At 43.0% G+C, this 19,994-nt stretch overlaps 1 protein-coding gene across 1 annotated transcript in view; it reads right to left on the bottom strand.

Moving 5' to 3' along the window:
* The window catches only part of HTR2A (5-hydroxytryptamine receptor 2A), a gene marked incomplete at its 5' end in the record, with an annotated part of 56,171 nt that extends 40,045 nt beyond the window's left edge, over nucleotides 1–16,126 (bottom strand). Inside the window, 2 exons of the mRNA XM_079903083.1 lie at nucleotides 12,383–12,583; nucleotides 15,715–16,126. Coding sequence (XP_079759209.1) covers nucleotides 12,383–12,583; nucleotides 15,715–16,126 — 613 coding nt within the window. The remainder of the gene's footprint in view (nucleotides 1–12,382; nucleotides 12,584–15,714) is intronic.
* Nucleotides 16,127–19,994: the final 3,868 nt, after the last annotated feature.

The raw sequence follows: 19,994 nt of genomic DNA, 5'->3' as shown, positions 1-19,994 counted from the left end.
TCCTGTGGGCCTTCTGGCTAGAAGCACATAGTTGGATGCAGGAGTCTGAAGCCCTGGGGAGCACTGTGGGCTGAAATACAGATTTGTTAGTTCGTCAGTGTTCTGCTAATAGCTGAATCCATGGAAATGGAAAGGACCCAGCAAAAGCAAGGAGGAGAAAAAATGAGAAGGTAGAGAATGGATCTCTAGGGAACACTACCATATAAGGGATAAGAGAAAAAGGAGCTTACAAAAGCAACTGATCAGAGAGGGAGGAGAGGGTGATGAGGAAGGAGACAGTTTCAAAGAGGAGACGTCAATACACACAAATAAATGCATAAAAGAATAGTAGATACGGTATGACATGTATAAGTAAAATTTGGATCAAGGTAGTAGCCAAGCAGTGTCCATGTGTCTCTACTCCCTCCTAAAATTCCATTTAATGATTAGAGAAGATAAAGCACATTGATCAGAATAAATTATAACCCATGAAAATGTCATCTCGTTAGTATTTCACAAATGATGGAGGAATCTCTGGAAGACAGCAGATGGGACCTGGTTTAGAGAGAAGTAGAAGTTGAAGAAAGGGCCAAAACGAAAGAAAAAAACTGCCCCAGAGGTCAGCAGGGTCTGGAGGGCATAGCTTGACATGCAAGCCCAGAGTCGAAGGATATACCAGTAGAAGGGGACTGAGGGGGCTTTGCTTGGCAAGACTCCCTCCTCTCCTGCTATGCTCCACATTGAACGGTCACAGAAGTTCAAGGTCAGCATAGTACCTGTGGGTGCTGGTCTGGAGACACAGGGAGCGATGAAGGGCAAGTTCACTTCTATTCCCTGTAGTGGGAGCCGTTTGACTTTCTCCCTTTGAGGATGTATTCATGTATTACTTGAGTACATTATTAAAATAGAAACAATCTTTTGGATTTAATTGGGAATCAGGAAGGTTTTGGTGACCTTGAACAGTAAAAAGGAGGAAGGTCAAAGCTGGATGGTGCTTGGAGGTACAAACGAGAGGGGACAAAATGGAGCAAATGAGTAGAATCTTCAGGGAATTAAAATAAATCAGGGAGGGACATGGAGAGAAGTCAGGAAAGATTCTTCTGGGAGGGATAGGAGGTCGAGACAAAGTACGGAAGAACCTGCGTCTTCTTGGGATACCCATTTGGAAATTGAGAACTGAAAGTGGAATTGGCACGTGGGAGTAGAAACAGAAAACGAATTGCGCCTGACGGCCCCTTAGGGCAAAAGGGAGTAAGATTGTCTGCTTAGAGAATGGCACCTAGGGTTGCTGAGAAGCCTTGAATAGGAAAAAGACTACGAAAAAAAATCCACTAAGGACAAAGCAAAAGGATTGATAGCAATGAGAGTCGAGGCAAGGTTGGAAACCACAGATAGGTGGTGTCCGATTCACAGCATGTGACTTTTTCTCCAGGAGCGCTTGGTTACAGAACACAGCAACAGTCAAGTCTGGTTGTGCAGGGTTGGCGTTTTGTTAGGCCACTGAAAGAACAGGTACCAGGGCACAAAGGGTGCAGGTGATAACAAATGGATCAGATGATCTGCTGTCGCTCAGGACTTAGTGAAGATTCTTACCTGCGGCCCAAAAAGGATGGGTAGATTTGGAGCAAGTGTATGCCTCTCTAGCCTGTGAGTCCCTGACACGGTCCAAGGGCAGGAGGGGGCCATATGTGGATGGTGATCCTCTGCTTTAAGTGGCCAGAAGCAACAGGAGTCCCAGTCCTTTGCTTCCTCCTCTAATTTCTTCTCCTTGGAAGAAGGATGAGCTAAAAGCCAAGAAACTCAGTCTATGACGAAGGTCAAATTAACAAAGGATAAAGCGGTTCTTTTTCATTGGGTCATTTCTTACTTTTGCCCACCAGTTTCCCGTGGCCATGGAGAGTGTATGCTACTAAGTGCTGTTTTATTCAGCACGTAGTCCCACGACTATGGCTAGAGTCGGCCATGCAGAGAGAAGTCAGCTGTCACTCTGGAAGGCTCTGAGCTGCCCAGGCCAGTAAGTCTCCTCTTACCCATGGGATGGTGTCCTGAAGGACAACCAAGGACACATCCTCCAAGAGCACAGTCTTTTTTGTGATGTTATGTGCTTAAGTATGAGAAGAGGTGGTCTGGTGGGGGAGATGTCCCTAAATTCCCTGCACCCGTGTACAGAAAGGGACAGGACTGCTGCACTCAGGGTTTAAGAGAAGGAGATGGGCTGAGTGGCGACCCTGCAGAGGCTTTGCTTCAGGGCAGTGACAGTGACAGCTGGCTCCTTCGCAGCTCTCTGGTGCTGAAGCACCCTAGGGAAGGCCAGCAGCCCCCTCTCACCACGGCTGTGAGCATCCCTGCTCCTGGACACCAACCTGCTCACCTGCAGGCTGCGGCAGTGCCCAGAGCTCCTTCCTGGACCTCTGATGCGCTAATGCATTGTGGCAGGGACAAAAAAGATGGGGAAAAAGGGGAGGCGATTTTACTTCACCCAGGAGAGAAATTAGAAGATAGAGAAACTGAGGGAAAGGCGACTTAGACTAATTCTTCACAAGGTTCCTTTTGTATCTCGGTAGATGCTCACCTACAATGTAAGCTCTAAGCAGTGGGGGAGAGAACAGGTAACCCAAGTCCTTCCCTGTCCTGGTTGCACGATGAGTATCTGAAACTCAGTTCCTAGGCTGACTCCTGGCAGTAAGGAACTCGGGCCTAAACCTGCAAGGTCCTAGAGGAGAGACTCCAAAGTGGGCTCCTCAGATATATTTGTTTCTGACAGTGGAGTTAGGGATGTCCCCCACTCTAAAGGGCAACAGAACACCATCTGGTTTTGAGCCCATTTCATTCAGCTAATTTATTTTGTGTTTTTCCAAGCCATTTTTTCCCCCAGAAGATACGGTATGATAGGAATACTCAACATACATATTTCAATATTATTCCTTTTGGACCTAAACATGCATTCAAAAATTTTTAAATCTAAGTGCTAAAATTTACGTTTTATTTGTTTATATACTTTCACTTTATTCCATATAGAATTTGAGGTTGCGTACAAACCACAAAAAATAAACAAGACCAAAAATAGTACACAGGTATGCCAGGAAAAAGGTCTAGAAAGCTGACTTAAAAAGTTACACGCAGCTCTAATAAAATTTTCTTTTCTGGGACTAGATAGAAGCTCGTTCCTAAAAAACTCAAAGAAGCAAATGAAAATGGTCAGGAAAAGTCTGAAAGAAAGCAATGAAGGAATACTAGATTTGAGAGATAATAAAAGCCATATTATTACATATCCTCAATTAAAAATATACTGCAAGTGAATGAGCAGACTGATCAATAGAATATAAAGTCCAGAAATAAACCTAAATACATACATGAGAACTGAGTGTACTAAGGGTGACATATCAAATCAGTGGGGGAAATAAGTGATGTAATGAGTAGCTGTGTAGAAATAATAAGATTGAACCACAGGTTAAATCCTGAATGGGTCAAAGACTTAAATGTATAAAACAAAAGCATAAAAATAATGGAAGAAAATATGGAAGAATTCCTCTTATAACTTTGCAGTGGGAAAGGCAATGTTAGTCATGATTCAAAACTCAGAAGCCGTTAAGGAGAAAAGAACATTTATAGATAAAATTACATAAAAGTCCATGTGGGGGAAAAGAAAACCACTATAAACAATGGTAAGTGACAACACACTGGGAATACACAAATCGTGAAAATACAAAGTTAATTCTTCTACTTTATGTTAGGAAAAGTCCAAGAACCTCACAGAAAGGAGTTCAAATGATGTTGTCAGCTCTTAACGTTTATGAGACAAATGCTGTATTTATTTAATCATTAAAGCAACCTCACCAATATATGTACTGTTATTATCATTTATTCATCAGGAACTGAAGGTGCAGAGAGGTTAAGTAACTTGCCCAAGGTTACACAGCTTATGGGGACAGAGCCAGATATTTGGCTCCAGGCTTTTGCTTATAACCACCAAATTCTACAGCAAAAACTAAGCAGCCAACCATAGAAAACATAATATACATTTGCTCACAAACATGAAAAGATCCTCAGAATACTATATGATCAGATAAATACAGTTTAAAACTATAGTGACATATATCATTTTCACTCTCCCTCAAACCTGCCTTATTCAGCCGCACTGTCTAGGAAGGTAGGTTTTTTGACCTGCCTGAAGGCATGAGGTTGGACCCAGTGTTCTAAGCATTTAGTTTAGGGTTCTATGTGTGGTGTCCCAGTTTGTGAAGGCAAAGGACAAAATAAATGGACACAGCTTGTCTCTTCTATTATAAAAGTAATAGTGCATAAAATACAAAGTCATGCTTAGCCTTGAGGAAAAAAATCTTATTTACACTCATGATACTTCAAAATTACTCTATGAGCTGCAAATATATTTCTGCAATGAAATGAGCACAAGAAAAAAATTGGTGTCTTTGCTTGCTTGTCAGGGTATGACAATGTGAAAATAGTCATTTTCACATTTTCTATCTAATACGTACTTTAACCTGCTAAGGATGGTCAAGGAATAAGTAGCATCTACTTCCTCTTCTCACATGGCATTAGCAAGGCAATCATCATGAGGAAAAGGTTTGCTCATCTTATATGTTGTAGTTGAAGTCATGGTTTCCCCTGATCAAGGGAACTGGGTTTATGAAGGCAAAATGAAATCCAGAGAACCTCAGGATCATTCTTAATCTAATGCTTCAATCTTTACTCTTATCACTTCTTTATTCAGAGAAGCTCACAAGTAGAAAACTCAATTGATTTGTAATTATGTTCATTTTCCTCAGAGTTAGATAGAAGCCTTGGCGAAAATAAGACGACCAAGCCGGTTGCAGTAAGGAGGGGAAAGAAGAGGCTAATTTCAGAAATACTCAGTGCAAGAAAACTTGAGTAATCTATGATGTGGTCACCAAGGTTGCCATCTGTTAGATCCTCGCAAACTTTGAGGGTCAGCCACCTCCTCCATAGAGCCCTCCCTCCCATGATGCAGGTGTAACTGTTTCATTCTTGATCATCTAAAGCACTTTCATCATCATCATACTTGTGGCAAAACTCTACAGAAATATATAAGGGAAAATATAACAATCCTATCATTCTAATTTTACCTTTTTTATGTTGTATACATTTCTTTTAAATTTTTATTGGAGTGTAGTTGACTTACAATGTTGTGTTAGTTTCAGGTGTATGGTAGGTCCTTATTAGTTATCTATTTTATACGTAGTAGTGTGTATATGTCAATCCCAATTTATCCCTCCCCATCCTTTACCCCCGGTAACCGTAAGTTTATTTTCTACATTTGTAACACTGTTTCTGTTTTGTAGATAAGTTCACTGGTACCCTTTTTTAGATTCCACATGTAAGCGATATCATATGGTATTTGTCTTTCTCTGTCTGACTTACTTCACTCAGTATGACGATCTCTAGGTCCATCCATGTTGCTGTAAATGGCATTATTTTATTCTTATGGCTAATTTTACCTTCTTGACAAGCGTGAAATCTTTCAGTAGTTCCTCAGTGCTAATATGTAAATGTATCCATATATCATTACTATTATCTTACCCGAATGGGCCCAGACCGTGCATACCACACTGCAACTTGTTTTATTTTTTTGCACTCAACATTCCTCCGGTGGAATATCAAATGACCCCAACTCGATATTTTTAAGAGCTGCAAAATATTCCATAATTTAGGCAAAAATAATACATTCAGCCATGACCTAGCCTTTCCACTTTTCTGCTATTTCCCCAAATTCCCATAGATTCTTAAGTGTACTTTTGTGTTTCTGTTAGAACAGATTCTCTCAGGTGGGGTTGGTAGGTCAAATTTTAATATTGAATAACTCTTGCTAGATTGTCCAAGAACAAACAATTCAAATTCACACAGACAGAATCTGAGTACATAGGGCACCATATCCAAAACTGCAGCGGGTGTTTTCACTCATTTTAATGTTGCCAATCAGATGGGTGATAATACTGCATTGTTGTCTTAAATTACATTTCCGTGACTGTGAAAAGGCTGAGCGTTTCTCATGAACTTTGTCCATTTTAACTTTCTGTGAATTGCCTGTTCATATAGTTTGCTTATTTCCCTGTTGGGTTGCTTTTCATTTTTTATCAAAATGTGGGTGCTCTTTGTATGTGAAGGGTAGCAACCCTTGGTCTGTTATTCACAGACATTGAAATTTTTCTTTCGACTTTGTTTATATTGATTTTAGCCACATAAAATGTACTATTTCTAGTGTAGTCAGCTATGTCTATATCGATCTTTATGGTTTCTGCATTTTTTGACTTAAAAAAGATCTATTGTGCCACTAGGTTACTTTAAAATTATAGAAAAACCTATGAATTGGGACTCGGGGTGAATGAGGAAATAAAACGATTTAGTGGGGTTATTTATTTTGTATATAATAATAGAAATATCAGTGTAATGATTATTTGGGATGGGACTATAATCACGGAGTGGAAAAGCCAAGTAGAAATTCAAACTAACGGGATGGGGCGAGGGAAATGAAGAAAACATTGTGTAAGTCAGCAAACATGAAATGGGGAAGAAAATGAACTCTTACAAAGAAAGATACATGATGAATGTAAAACGGGAGGAATAAAACCAATTATGTCAGTGGTCACAGTAAATGGAGACAGGCTGACTTTCAATAGCAAAAGGCAGAGACTGTCAGATTTTATTTTAAAAAATCCATCTGTAAGTTACTTGTGAAAATATGTTTATTAAACAAAAGAACAAAGATATTAAAAATGAAGAGGTGAGAAAAGATAGCCTGGAAAGTTGCAAACGAGGAGGAAGTATGGAATATTAGTGTCAAAGCAAAATTCAAGGCCCCAAACTGTGTCTCAGCGGGGACTGGGAGATCAAAAACTGGTGTTAGGGCTGTCTAAGCAGTCAGGATTTCAGGGATTAGGATTCTGGAGTGAAGGGAAGAGGAAAAAAGTAAGGTAATAGTATGAGCCTCCTTTCCCTTTAAGGTGCTTACCAACTTGTTAGAAGAACAGATGGAGAGGTTGAGTAGAGACATATACACACTACTCTAGAGAAGGGAAGTCTACTCAATTCTCTGTAATGACCTATATGGGTAAAGAATCTAAAAAAGAGTGGATATGGATAACTGATTGACTTTTTAATTAATTTATTTTTGCCTGTGTTGTCTTTGCTGTGTGCAGGCTTTCTCTAGTTGTGGCAAGTGGGGGCTACTCTTCGTTACTGTGCGTGGGCTTCTCATTGTGGTGGCTTCTCTTGTGGAGCACGGGCTCTAGGTGTGTGGGCTTCAGTAATTGTGGCACACGGGCTCAGTAGTTGTGGCTTGTGGGCTTTAGAGCGCAGGCTCAGTAGGTGTGGTGCACGGGCTTATTTGCTCCGCGGCATGTGGGATCTTCCCGGACCAGGGCTCGAACCGGTGTCCTCTGCATTGGCAGGCAGATTCTTAACCACTGTGTCCCCAGGGAAGCCCCTGATTCACCTTGCTGTATAGCAGAAACTAACATGACATTGTAAATCAACTGTACTCCCAATTAAAAAATTTTCAGAAAGAGTTAGCAGCCTTATAGGGCTGAGGAGACAGAAACTGGAGTTGAGGGCTCTTCAAAATGGAGAACACCTTGGTCCTCCATCTGAGCTCATGGAGGAATATATCCCAGGTGTAAGGGCAAACTGAAAACAGACCAGTGGTTACAAAAACTCAGCCTAAACCTAGCTTAATCCCTGATTGGATTTAGGGGACCTATTCTAACTGCCTGCTAAAGTTAAGGGACCCCTGTCTGAAGAATGAGAACATCAGTGGAGTATCCACATTTTTCTCCCCCATTGTCAGTGTTTAATAAAATTACCAGGCTTACCAGCTGACAGAACCAAGCAGAAAAAGACCCCAGAAAATAGAAATTCCCAGGTTACTCAGATACCCACATACCTGTGATTAGTATTTAAGAAAATAGATGAAAACATGGAGAGTTATTCCAGAGAACCAGAATCTATCAAAAGAATCAAGTGGCAATTCTAAAACTAAACATGCAGTACCAAATTAAAAATAAAGTATATAGGTTTAAATAGCAAATTAGAAATAACTGGTGAGAGGATTAGTAACCCAGGAGAAGAAAAGTCAGTAAAATTATCCAGACTCAAGTAAGAATTGAAAAAAGGTAAAAAATGTAGAAAAGCATTTAAGAGTCATAAACATGGGTAAAAGTTCTACCATACAAGAAATTGGAGTCTAAGAAGTGGGTGGGGGAAGGGAGAATGGGGCAGAAGCAATATTTGAAAAGATAACGGTCAAGAGTTCTCCCCAACTGACAAAAGGCATTGAGCTACAAACTTAAGAACCAGTACAAACACCATGTAGGTTAAGACCAGAACTAACCCACATCTAGGCACATTATAGTAAAATTGCTAAAATACAAAGAAAAAATCCCAAAGCAGCAGAGAGTGGTAAGAGATGGTAGTTTCTCAGGCAGTGGTCCCCAAACTTTTTGGCACCAGGGACCAGTTTCGTGGAAGACAATTTTTCCACGGACGGGGGGATGGTTCAGGCGGTAATGAGAGCGATAGGGAGCAGCAGATGAAGCTTCGCTCGCTCGCTGCCCGCTGCTCACTTGCTGCTCACTTCCTGCTGTGTAGCTTGGTTCCTCACAGGCTGCAGACAGGTACTTGTCTATGGCCCGGGTGTTGGGGACCCCTCTGTTCTAAGGAACAATAAGTCTGACAGCAGAGTTCTCACAAAGAAGCAATATAAGCTAGAACTTTAGAATGTTACCCATAAATTGCTGAAAAAAGATAACTGCCAAATTTGAATTCTATACTGAACAAAAATATGCTTAAAATGAAAACAAAATAAAAATGTTATAAAAGTTTCTTTTAAAAAAATAACTATTGAGTTAAATATTCTAAGGTTTTTGCATCAGTTAAGAAGAGATAAGGGGCTTCCCTGGTGGCACAGTGGTTAAGAATCCCCCTGCCAATTCAGGGGACACAGGTTCGAGCCCTGGTCCGGGAAGATCCCACATGCTGGGGAGCAACTAAGCCCGTGTGCCACAACTACTGAGCCTGTGCTCTAGAGCCCGTGTGCCACAACTACTGAAGCCCGCACACCTAGAGCCCATGGTCCGCAACAAGAGAAACCACTGCAGTGAGAAGCCCACGTACCTCAATGAAGAGTAACCCCCGCTCGCTGCAACTAAAGAAAGCCTGCGTACAGCAATGAGGACCCAACACAGCCATAAACAAACAAACAAACGTGATACAAGTAATTTGTATTAGCCTCCTTTAGGTCAAAAATGAATGCTGTAATCACTAAAAGGATTTAAAAGAATGGGATAACTTAACAAGCTTATAAAGGGGAATAATGAATTAACACTTCTTGATTAGTCTAAAAGAAGGCAAGAATGGAGAAAATCTGGAATTATAAAATAAATGGGAAATAAAAAGAAAATTGTAAGAGGGTAAATTTAAGCCCAATATATCTGGGTTACATTAAATGTAAATGAACTAAATATTCCAATTAAAAGACAGATTGGGGACTTCCCTGGTGGCGTAGTGGTTAAGAATCCGCCTGCCAATGCAGGGGACACGGGTTTGAGCCCTGGTCCCGGAAGATGCCACATGCCATGGAGCAACTAAGCCCATGTGCCACAACTACTGAACCTGGGCTCTAGAGCCTGTGAGCCACAACTACTGAAGCTCTCGTGCCTAGAGTCCGTGCTCCGCACAAGAGAAGCCACTGTAATGCGAAGCCCATGCACCACAATGAAGAGCAGCCCCTGCTCGCCACAACTAGAAAAAGCCTGCGCACAGCAACAAAGACCCAACAAAGCCAAAAATAAATTTATTAAAACAAATGGCAATCTTCAAAAGTTTAAACAGAAAAAGACAGATTGACTAGATAGAAACAAAACAACTTTATATGCTTCTTACAATGTACTTAATATTAAGTCAGAAAGGAGTTTGACAGTATATAGGATGGAATAGGATATATCCAGAAAATGACAACGTAAAAAAACTGGCATAGCTATACTAGTATCAGATGAAGCAGAGTTTAAAACAAATAGCATTACACTTAATAATGATAAAAGAATCGACACAAAAGATAACTTAAACTTTGTTTTGGGTTATTAGCTGCATACAATGTAGAAAATGTAAATGAAAAATTTTGAAGAGGTTTGTGATATAATTAAGACACCATTTGAAAAGGCACCAGGACGAGAACGATTTGAACTAAATTCTATGTAACCTTTAAAGTACATTCCTACTAAATATTTCAAGACCTTAGGGGAAAATCAGAACCCTCCCAAATTTAATAAGGCTACAGAAAGAAACCTTATAAGAATAATAAACCAACTAACAAAGTCATAGAAATCCAATTTCATTCATGAATACATTCCAGGCATGAAAGGGCAGTTTAATATTAAAATCTACAAAGAAAATGAGATACGTCAGGAAATTGAAGGGGAAAAACTGATATCAATAGATACTGAAAAGGCTCTAATAATTGGTAGAAGAAAACATGTTAGACCACATACAAAAAGTCTACCCTAAGGATTTAAATGTACAACAACAAAAAAACAACAATGGAAATAGAAACACTAGAAAAACAATTCGGGAGGCTATCTATGCTAAGCCCCTTCACTAGAACAGACATTATTATCTTTACCAACTCCTCAGACACACATCTCACAGACTTGTGGTATACAGCCTACGTAACTTCAGCGTTTCCTATGTTTTCTTATCTGCCTTCCCCGACCACATGGTCAGAGATCTCTGAATGCATACCTTAGTATATTCAGTGCCAAGCACATAGTAGTTAGGCAGTAAAAGTTTGGCCAAATGGATTATGACCCCTGACCGTCACCCCACAACTATTCATTCCAGCCTGCCTGCCTCCTGCGGTGATGGCTGGAAGGAGAGGAAGCAGACTGGCTGGAAGGAGAGGAAGCAGACTGTCTTACTGAGCAGTAGTAAGGGTGTAAGGCTTTCAAATAGGTTTGACCCAGGGTGATTCCTGGTTATGAGCTGTGTCATCCTGTGCAACTTATTTCTCTGCAACTCATTTTCCATAAGGTGCTTTGAACATGACTGTGTCTCTGGTCGTTGCTCAGAAACGGCCCTTACTACTACCGCTCTTATTAAGCTTGACTGAGGCAGGGAGAGGGGTGGCATGCGGCTGAGGGTAAAAGATTGGGTGACTCTCCCAGCGTCTGTCTCACCAATGGGACAGTGTCCAGGGGTAAAGCTACGTAAACTTGACAATAGCCTGGCTCTCTTCATTCACGTTATTCTTGCCCCTCTAATTGCATTTCCCTCAGCAACTGTCTGTCTCATTCCTCAACCCTGGCTGCACCTCAGTCACCAGGCCCTGCCATGGACCAATGAAATCAGAACTCTCCCCAGGGCTTTTATGTGCAGCTGGGATCGAGAACCACTAGTCCTTCATTCTCTTGATCCTAGTAGGATGAGTCCAAGATTGCACAGGCCCAGAAACTCCAAGCGTATTTTGGGAGCGACCTCTGTTTCCCAGGAAGGAACTTATTAAGTTCAGCAGTGCAAGCAGGGTTTGGAGTCCTTGATGTCAAGCCTGCCACCAAATCCGTTTCTCATGTTAGTAGATACTGGCACCCATGTGGCCGTAAGCAGGCACATCGTTCCCACTTGGCAACTTTAAAACAAATCCCAGGGAATTTTTGGTTATGAACCAAGCCTGCTTAGGGACAGGTGCAATTGACTTAGCTGCCTGGGAGCTGTTCCTTTAGCTTCCCCTACCTGGGCTTTCCTGTTAGGTGTGTGAGAGGAGATCGATACTGGCAACAGGTGAAGGTGTGTAATCAACCCGAGTGAAGTGGGTTGAAATCCTCTGGCATGTTTTATCATAAGAGGAGGAGGAGGAAGTTGACAGTAAGTGCTGGGTACTTCTGCCACCATCCTCTGTCCTCACTTTGTTTCTCCCTCTGAGTTACGGCACCTGGTACCTTCTCTATCCCCCAGAAGCTGTGTATTCTCCTGTATAGGGCTCTGTATTCTTATACTGACCACAAGTCCAGTGATTATAAACACTGAGGTCTCTGGGAAACTCAAGATCTAGGAATTTAGAAACTTGAATTGAGTGAATTTGAAAGTGTGAGATGGGAAAGTGTTTGGAGGTGGCCATGGCACAGTTATTCTCACGTTTGGCTCTATCGGTGTATATGTTTTTACCTGTGCAAAAAAATACAAATTTATGTTGCCAGCCAGTGACATTAACAGATTTTTCTTTCCTAAAGCAAATCTAATAATTACTATAACACGTCTTGCAACAAGCAAAACAGCACATTCAGGATGTCAGGGTTCAGTGCAACAAAACAGGACAGGTCTACTTAGAAGGCATGAACTGTCATTGCAAATGAGATTCCAAAATACCGTTCCTACTTACCTACTGATATAGTCCAAACAGCAATTATTTTCAGAAATGCCTTAGTTCTGGAGTTGAATCGGCTGTGATGGATGGGGTTCTGGATGGCAACATAGCGATCCAGGGAGATGGCACAGAGGTGCATGATGGAGGCCGTGGAGAAGAGCACATCCAGGTAAATCCAGACAGCACAGAGCTTGCTAGGCAGAGGCCACCGGTACCCTAAGATGCAGAAGGTAAGCATCAGTTAGCGACCTTGACCTTCTCTGGTGTGTGGAATTTACCCTGCTTGAACAGTTTCCATCCTGGGAAAAGGCACAGGTAACAGCAAAGGGCAACACAAGATATTAACATTTTCAATATTTCAAAACAGCCTGATGGCAACTGTACTTAACTACAATAAGATTGCACTGGCTGAGTACAAGGTTTGAAAACTTCTTGTGGCTGGAATCATGCTGGTGTGTTGTAAACTCAGGGTGTGTCTCCCTGGGGTTTCTCTCGTTCTGTCTCCTCTGCCTAACAAGATCTACCTCCTTTTTTTTTTTTTTTGGTGGCGCATGGGCTTAGTTGCTCCATGGCATGTGGGATTTTCCCGGACCAGGGCTCGAACCCGTGTCCCCTGCATTGGCAGGTGGATTCCTAACCACTGCGCCACCAGGGAAGTCCCTCCTTTTTGTTTTTGATGACTTAGGTCAGGAGCTATGAGGTACTATGGGTTCCTCTACTGAAGCACCTCTTGCAGTATGCTGTCATTTATTCACATATCTTTCACAGATTGTGGGTTCCCTGAGGTTAGGCCGTCTCTCAGCCATTATTACAACTGCTCAGTCTTGCACAGTGATGGCATCTAGTGGTCTCTCAAAAGTGCTACTGGTGTGAATGAAGAAATGATTAAAAAGCCAGATTGGGAATTCCTTTGTGAAAACGAAAAATTATTACCTAATAATACTTTGGGGGTTAAACTCAAACTTGGGGGGTGTGGGGTGAAAATGAAGACAGTGGTAAAGAAAAGCATGGTATTCTTGTCTTGAGAACTGTTTCAGGGCAGTGGTGCTCAAACTTTAACAAGCCTCCGAATCTGAGGTGGCTTCTTACAATGGGACTCCTGGACCCCATCTCCAGGGGGTTCTGATTCTGAAAGTGTGCAGTGACGCAGGGGGATTTGCATTTCTAACAATTTCCCATCTAGTACTGACGCTGCCGGTCCAGGGACCACACTTGGGTAACGTCTGCCTAGGGCAGTGGTTCTCACCCAGGGCTGCACATTGGAATCAGCTGGACAGCTTTTCTGTAGGTCCTGATGCCCAGCAGGGTGGGTGGAGGGCGCCCCCCAACATTAAAGTGATTTAAAGCTACCCAGAGGATTCCCCTGTGAGACGCACTGCAGGAAGTCACCTGCTGCACTAGGAAGGCAGGGTATGCCTTATGGACACAGTCTCCTGTTTCTGTTTGTTTTAGAGGGAGATCAAATGGTTATGTAAACCTTAATTAGTTTTGATGACAATATAAGCAATGGTGTTAAATCTGTGCACGTGTGAGAAGGAAAATTATGAAGACCACCTTTCTTTCACGGCGTTCTAGATCCAGAGCTGAACGAACTCTCTAGTCACAAACATACTCTCTACCAAAATGCCACCACCGATATTTAGAAAAGTAAAGGGTGCAGGATACAGGTTGGACTTGGTGCCTTTCACACCATTTGCAGAGAGCTTGAGCTAAAAGGAGAGAACTTTTCTTAGCAGTGCCTGGGGGGAAGCCATGCTTTGCCTGGTCGGAACTGATGTTGACCCTGGGAGGAGTTTTCTCTGCAAGGAGGCAGCCGCGGGCCGTAGTTTGGGTTTCCGTGGTGGGGATAAGGAGGGGGCATTTCCTCAGCCACCCAGCGGTGTCCGGAGGACCAGTTCAGGGACAGGACCAGTTCAGGGACAGTTCAGATGCCTGCCCAGGCATCTCTGGGCAGGAACCAGCTGTGCGCAGAGTTGTGGCCGCCAGGGGCCGCCGTTGCACCCCGAGCCGGAGGCTCCGGGTAGATGTCGGCTTTCTAACCCGGCTGGCCTTTGCTCGTCCCCACGGGCAACTCGGGGGTCCACCTGCCGCTCGGAGGTCCCCCCGCCCACCCCCCCACCGGGCTTTTGGTTCCCGGACAGGCCCTCTGAGAGTCATCTCCCACTCCTGGAGTTTGCCTTCAACGCAGCGGGGTTTTAGGAAGCGGGAACCTCTCCAGGATGTCTGGGAAATGACAGGCGAATTTAATCAAATCATCCTGGTGTGACATTGTGAGTGGTCAAGCGGAGGCTGGCCTTGCAAAGAGCACTATCGCCCTTGTGTAAACCGGCGCCCCTGCGCTCCATTGCTCACCTCCTTCCTCCCCCATATTCCTTGGGGCTGGGTTGATTTTTTTTTTTTTTCTTAACACTTAAGACTTGGCCAGAACATCCCTTTTAAAAGACAGCGCTCATAACTTGTTTCTAGCCCTGCGTGACTGCCGGTGTGCCTGTGTCAGCAGTCTGAAGATTCTCTGCCCCCTTTTAAAGACAGAAATCTAGCTGTATTACTCATAATTTGTAAAGAATATCACATTCTGCTTCCCGCTGAAGCCATCCCAGTGTCTGCCTACTTGCTGAGAGGTCTGACTCTTTCAAACTCTATTGAGAAGAAAGCAAGATTAATCTTTTCCCATGTGTTTCCCACCCTCCTCCAAACCAGACAGGAGGAGTTTATGCCTATGCATTTTTAAAGAGTTGAGGTTCTAATTCAAAGGCACACTTCTAAATTAGCTTCTCTGAGCAGGGAACAATTTAAAACTGGTATAATTCATTTATTCTAATGGAGACTCCGTATTTTAACAGTAAACCTACTGCACCACTAATATTTTCTCTGCAAATGTTCCAAGGTAATTGGGAAAGTTTTACTCCATTAGAAGTGCTGAAAACAGTGTGACAAAGATAAAACTGTCCTGTCTTGAGGGCTGTAATATTTGCTTGAGAATATAAAGGAGCGAAAACCAAGTGGATTCAGAACGACAGATGTCATTGCTTCATGACTGTGTTGGGACCTTTATAATTCTACATAAAATGTACACGTTTTTCAGCACAACACCTTATCTCCCTGCATAAAATATACATGTTTCAAAGCACAAAACTCTCCAGTGATCACACATAACAGGTTGTCTGATCTCTTAAAATGTGAGGTCTCATTTTAAAAGTAAAAGTTAAGCAGTATAACATGGTAGACCCTCCTGTATAAACAAAGCCCTGCTCTTAGTTTGTCCCGTGAGCCCTGACTCATCTGCTAATAACATGCACATGCTTTGCTACCAGTGTGGGTACAGCTGGGAAACCAATGCCACTCACCATAAAGGATGGTTAATGTGGACACGGGCATGACAAGGAAACCCAGCAGCATATCAGCTATGGCAAGTGACATCAGGAAATAGTTGGTGGCATTCTGCAGCTTTTTCTCTAGGGACACTGCCATGATGACGAGTATGTTTCCAGCAATGGTTAGAATAATCACTACAGTTGTCAACAAAGCAGACCAGTTCTTTTCCTGGAGATGAAGTAAGGAGAAGCAGGGTGGTGACAGGCAGCCCTCACAGGAAAGGTTGGTTCGATTTTCTGAGTCCACTGTCCAGTTAAACGCATCCGAAGTGTTAGCTTCTCCGGAGTTAAAGTCGTTGTTGTAGAGCCTTGTGTCGTCATTTAATCGCATTAAGGAGTTTGTAGTTGAGCTCAGAGAAGTGTTTTCTTCACAGAGAATATCCATGTCTAAGCTGGAACTTGTAGCAGATGAAGTACCGAAAAACCGAGTTACAGGCTCTGCTCACCATTCAGCTTTACGTCCCCATGCTCTGTCACAGGCTGGCGTACGTGCTGGGCTTCTTTGGTTGGCTTTTTTTCTCCCATTATTACAATAGTAGTTAAAGAACTGCGGTGGCTTCCTTATGTTTCCTTCCTTCACAATTTCAGTAGAATCCTTTGTCTGGCTTGATTTTTTTCTCCAAGGCAAGGGCAAAAAAGCAGAATGAACTTTTAACATACAGGTTGCTGCGTTTTTAGCGGTCAGGGAGAAAAATGTGATCCTGGCCAAAAAAAAAAGTTTTGTAACTACCGGGAATCTCTCTTAGCTCTGTCTCATTCGGTTGGTTATGCTGATAATACTAGTTGAGCCACGGCAGCGTTAAAACAGCAAGCAATCCAAAACAGTGGGGCTGGAGGTACTCTACACTGACAGTCAATTAAAAATACAGCCAGGGTTAATTCCATAGTAATTGGATGTACTTTGGGTTATAGGTCTCCGTCAGTCTTAGGCTGAATCGCCACGGCTGCTGGCAGGAATGTCAGCTTGTATCATGTGGCTTAGTTAATCAAAGAAAGAAAAAGTCTTCAGCAAAGATCAGCAGACAACTTTCCACTCTAGAGATTCTCACTGAAACGATTACATTTCGGCCAAGCAGCCTTTCAAGCCAGAAAGAAAATTATACAGCAATAAAATACAGCAGCCTGACTTACATAGGTCGGTCTTCAGGGTCCACACGGTAGACACACTTGGCTGTTCGGTGACTCGCTGCATCTCTCATGGCGATTAAGCCGGCAGAAAGCCCCTTTTTCCCTGAGCGTCGTCCACCAGCGTCATAGTAATTCGATTTCTGTTTTGCTGACTTCAAAAACTGCCTGGGAGAGTCGAGCCAGTTCCAGCGCTGCAAGGTCCGCGGCGGCTCCCTCTGCCCCCGCCTGGCTGGGTCCCTCCCTCCCTCCCTCCCGCGCGGCTCGCCTGGGCCGGGCGCGCGGTGAGACATCGTCCCCAGCCCCTCTCAAAGTCGCACAGAAGACATCGCAGGGCACAAAGTAGGCAGAGGCGCCTGCACACGGGCACTCGTGGTTTCCCCGGGAATGGACTTGCTGCCGGGCCGCCTCGTTCACTCCGGCAGCCCTCCCTCTATCTGTGTGTCATAAACTGCAAGGTAGCAACAGCCAGGGAGGGCGGACCAGACGGGCTTTATTTATTTTTCTTCCCTCTTTTTGCTACATATTAACAGTGGGAAGTTTTCCATTGTTTTTTAAAAAGAGAGAAACGGGAGAAATCGCCCTTTGTACAGATTCCTAAGGCAGGTAAGCCCCACTGAGACGTTTTTTAGGGTGAAGGGTGAAGAGAGAACGTAAATAAAGCCAGAGAACGGTATATCCTAGGAGCATCGGTGCTTCCACGCAGAGCCCACCGAGCTTGTGCCTGAAGTGGAATTACTGACATCGGTGACGGGCTCAGAGTGGCCGAGCAGATTTTTGGTGCTAACGCTGATAAACTATCAGTACTGTTTATTATTAAATACATACGTCATTCAACTAGCTTATTTTCTTCGGCAGAAACATACCCCCTAGAAGTAATTCAATACCTCACATGTGGAAGAGAATAAGGTGGTTTCTCCAGAGGTAACACTAAAGGACAACCAGCTTTACTTCTAAGAAAGCTCCTCAGATTGTTCAAGAAGGTAGATATGTCAGGGGCTGTGTGTGTGTGTGTGGGTGCGTGTGTGTATCCTTATTTTTACAGGTGGGAAAATGGATTTTTTCCTGAATAGTTTTCTGGGTTTCTGTCCATCTTCTTATTCTTTACATTTTCCCTAGACAAATGAACCTCCTCCCATGCCTTCAACATGTTTTTGGCCAAATCTGTACCTTCACGGTGGGTTATTTTCCTCAGCTCCCAACCTAAATATCTAGCTGCCCAGCAGGCCCTTCTATCTCTAGCCTAGGTAGACCTTGACCTTAGCATCTTTTTTTTTTCCCATCCCGCTGCCCACCTCTCAGTGCTTATTTCCACCCGTTCACTTGGTGAAGGATTCACCATGTCTTTCCACACCTATTCCCTCGTTCTCACGGCCCGATCTTAAGAAGTCTCCAGTGCCACCTCTGTGTATGTATTTCTCAAATCTCTTCTCCAGCCCCCAGCTCTCACTTCTTTGGTTAAAGGCGGCTGCATCATTGTCTCCTGGGCTGGAGCATGAGGTCCCTCCTCACTGCCCCTCTGTTTCCCGAGTAGGGGTTGGGCGGGTGAGGGTAAGGGGTGATTGCCACGTATTGTAGACCCAGCAGCTGAGAGAGCACAGGCTTTGGGGTTAGAGTTCCCTAGTTTTGAACCACAGCTGTGTAACTCATAAGCAGCAGAACCCCGGACAATCTAGTTGCTCCCTTTGATCGTAATGAAGCTGAAATGTGATAACGAGTAGAAATATATAGCCCGTGTCTGACTGCTCTTGAAGAATGTTAGCCATGTTAATTCTTACGAATGTTCTTATTGATATTACTAAAAACCCCTGCAGTTTGTGTTTGCATTCCTTCAGTCTCTGTAGGGCACATGGATTCTGTCTTTGCCCAAGCCCACCGCTCCCCCTTTTCAGGCCTGGACTCCTGTAACTCTCCCACCAGCAGCCTACATGCGGATGAACTTGGAAGTTTCTGAGGATTTTTAAGCATTGGTACTTGCAGTTTCCTGTGTCTGGAGTACTCCCACCACCCCCCTTTTTGTGTCCATTTGGCAAATTCCTACTCAGCTTTCAAGGCTCAGTTCCAGTGTTATGTCCTCTGAGAATCCCAGGCCACCGCTTACCACCTGTGTGACCTTGATTAAGCTGCTTAACCTCTCTGTGCTGTGATTTCCTCACCTGTAAATAGGGAATAATAATAATTCCTACCTCCGTCAGTCTTAGGCTGAATCGCAACGGCTGCTGGCAGGATTGATGTGAGGGTTAAATAAACTTACATATGTGCTTGGCACCTTTTACACCCTCAGGAAAGGTTAATTGTTATTGTTGTTGAGCTTCCTGTTAGAGAGTTTTCTGTGGCACTCCTTCCCTGTGTAGGCAGAGGCTATAGCACCTTCTACAGTCTTCTGTGTGAACACTTCTCACACTGTATGTAAGCCCCATGAGGGCAAAGGCTATGTTTTTGTTGTTCAAGGTATGGTGCCTAGGTATATGTGAATGAATGAATGATTTATCATTACCTGTTTACATGTCTGTCATCTTTATTAGATGGTGAACTTCTTATTCATCTCTGTACCCTCAATACCAAGCATGATGTCCTTTAATGGGATGTCCTTGGTAGATGCATTTTGAAGGAATATATGAATTGATTGTTAGCATATATTGAAAAGCAGACTCAGGGAGACTCCTCTAAACACTTTTTAAGTAGTTTGTCCAATGGGATACTAAATTTTATTTTTTTAAAAAAAGGCAAAGGAAACAACAGGTTCCTACTGTGTAGCATAAGGAACTATATTCAATATCCTGTAATAAACCATAATGGAAAAGAATACGAAAAAGAATGTATATATATAACTGAATCACTTTGCTGTACACCAGAAACCAACACAACATTGTAAATCAACTATACTTCAGTTTAAAAAAGTGGAAAAAAAGGAAAGGAAAATATGATGAAAAAAGAACACTTCAGTGTTGGAAGGTGATTCTAAAGCTTTTTGATGCTAAATCTTGTCTTACTGATTGTTGTGTTTTAGTTCTTAAAGATATCTGATGTTCTCAGGCCATTCTTCTTCCTGAAGAACAGCTAGGTTTCCAGTCATGGCAAAGCTAGTCATATGAGTGTCTTGGTGTATAGTTTATATTGTGAGAGAA

The sequence above is a fragment of the Stenella coeruleoalba genome, assembly GCF_951394435.1.
Source record: "Stenella coeruleoalba genome assembly, chromosome: 18".
Taxonomy (NCBI): domain Eukaryota; kingdom Metazoa; phylum Chordata; class Mammalia; order Artiodactyla; family Delphinidae; genus Stenella; species Stenella coeruleoalba.
This window is presented reverse-complemented; position numbering and strand designations above follow the sequence as displayed.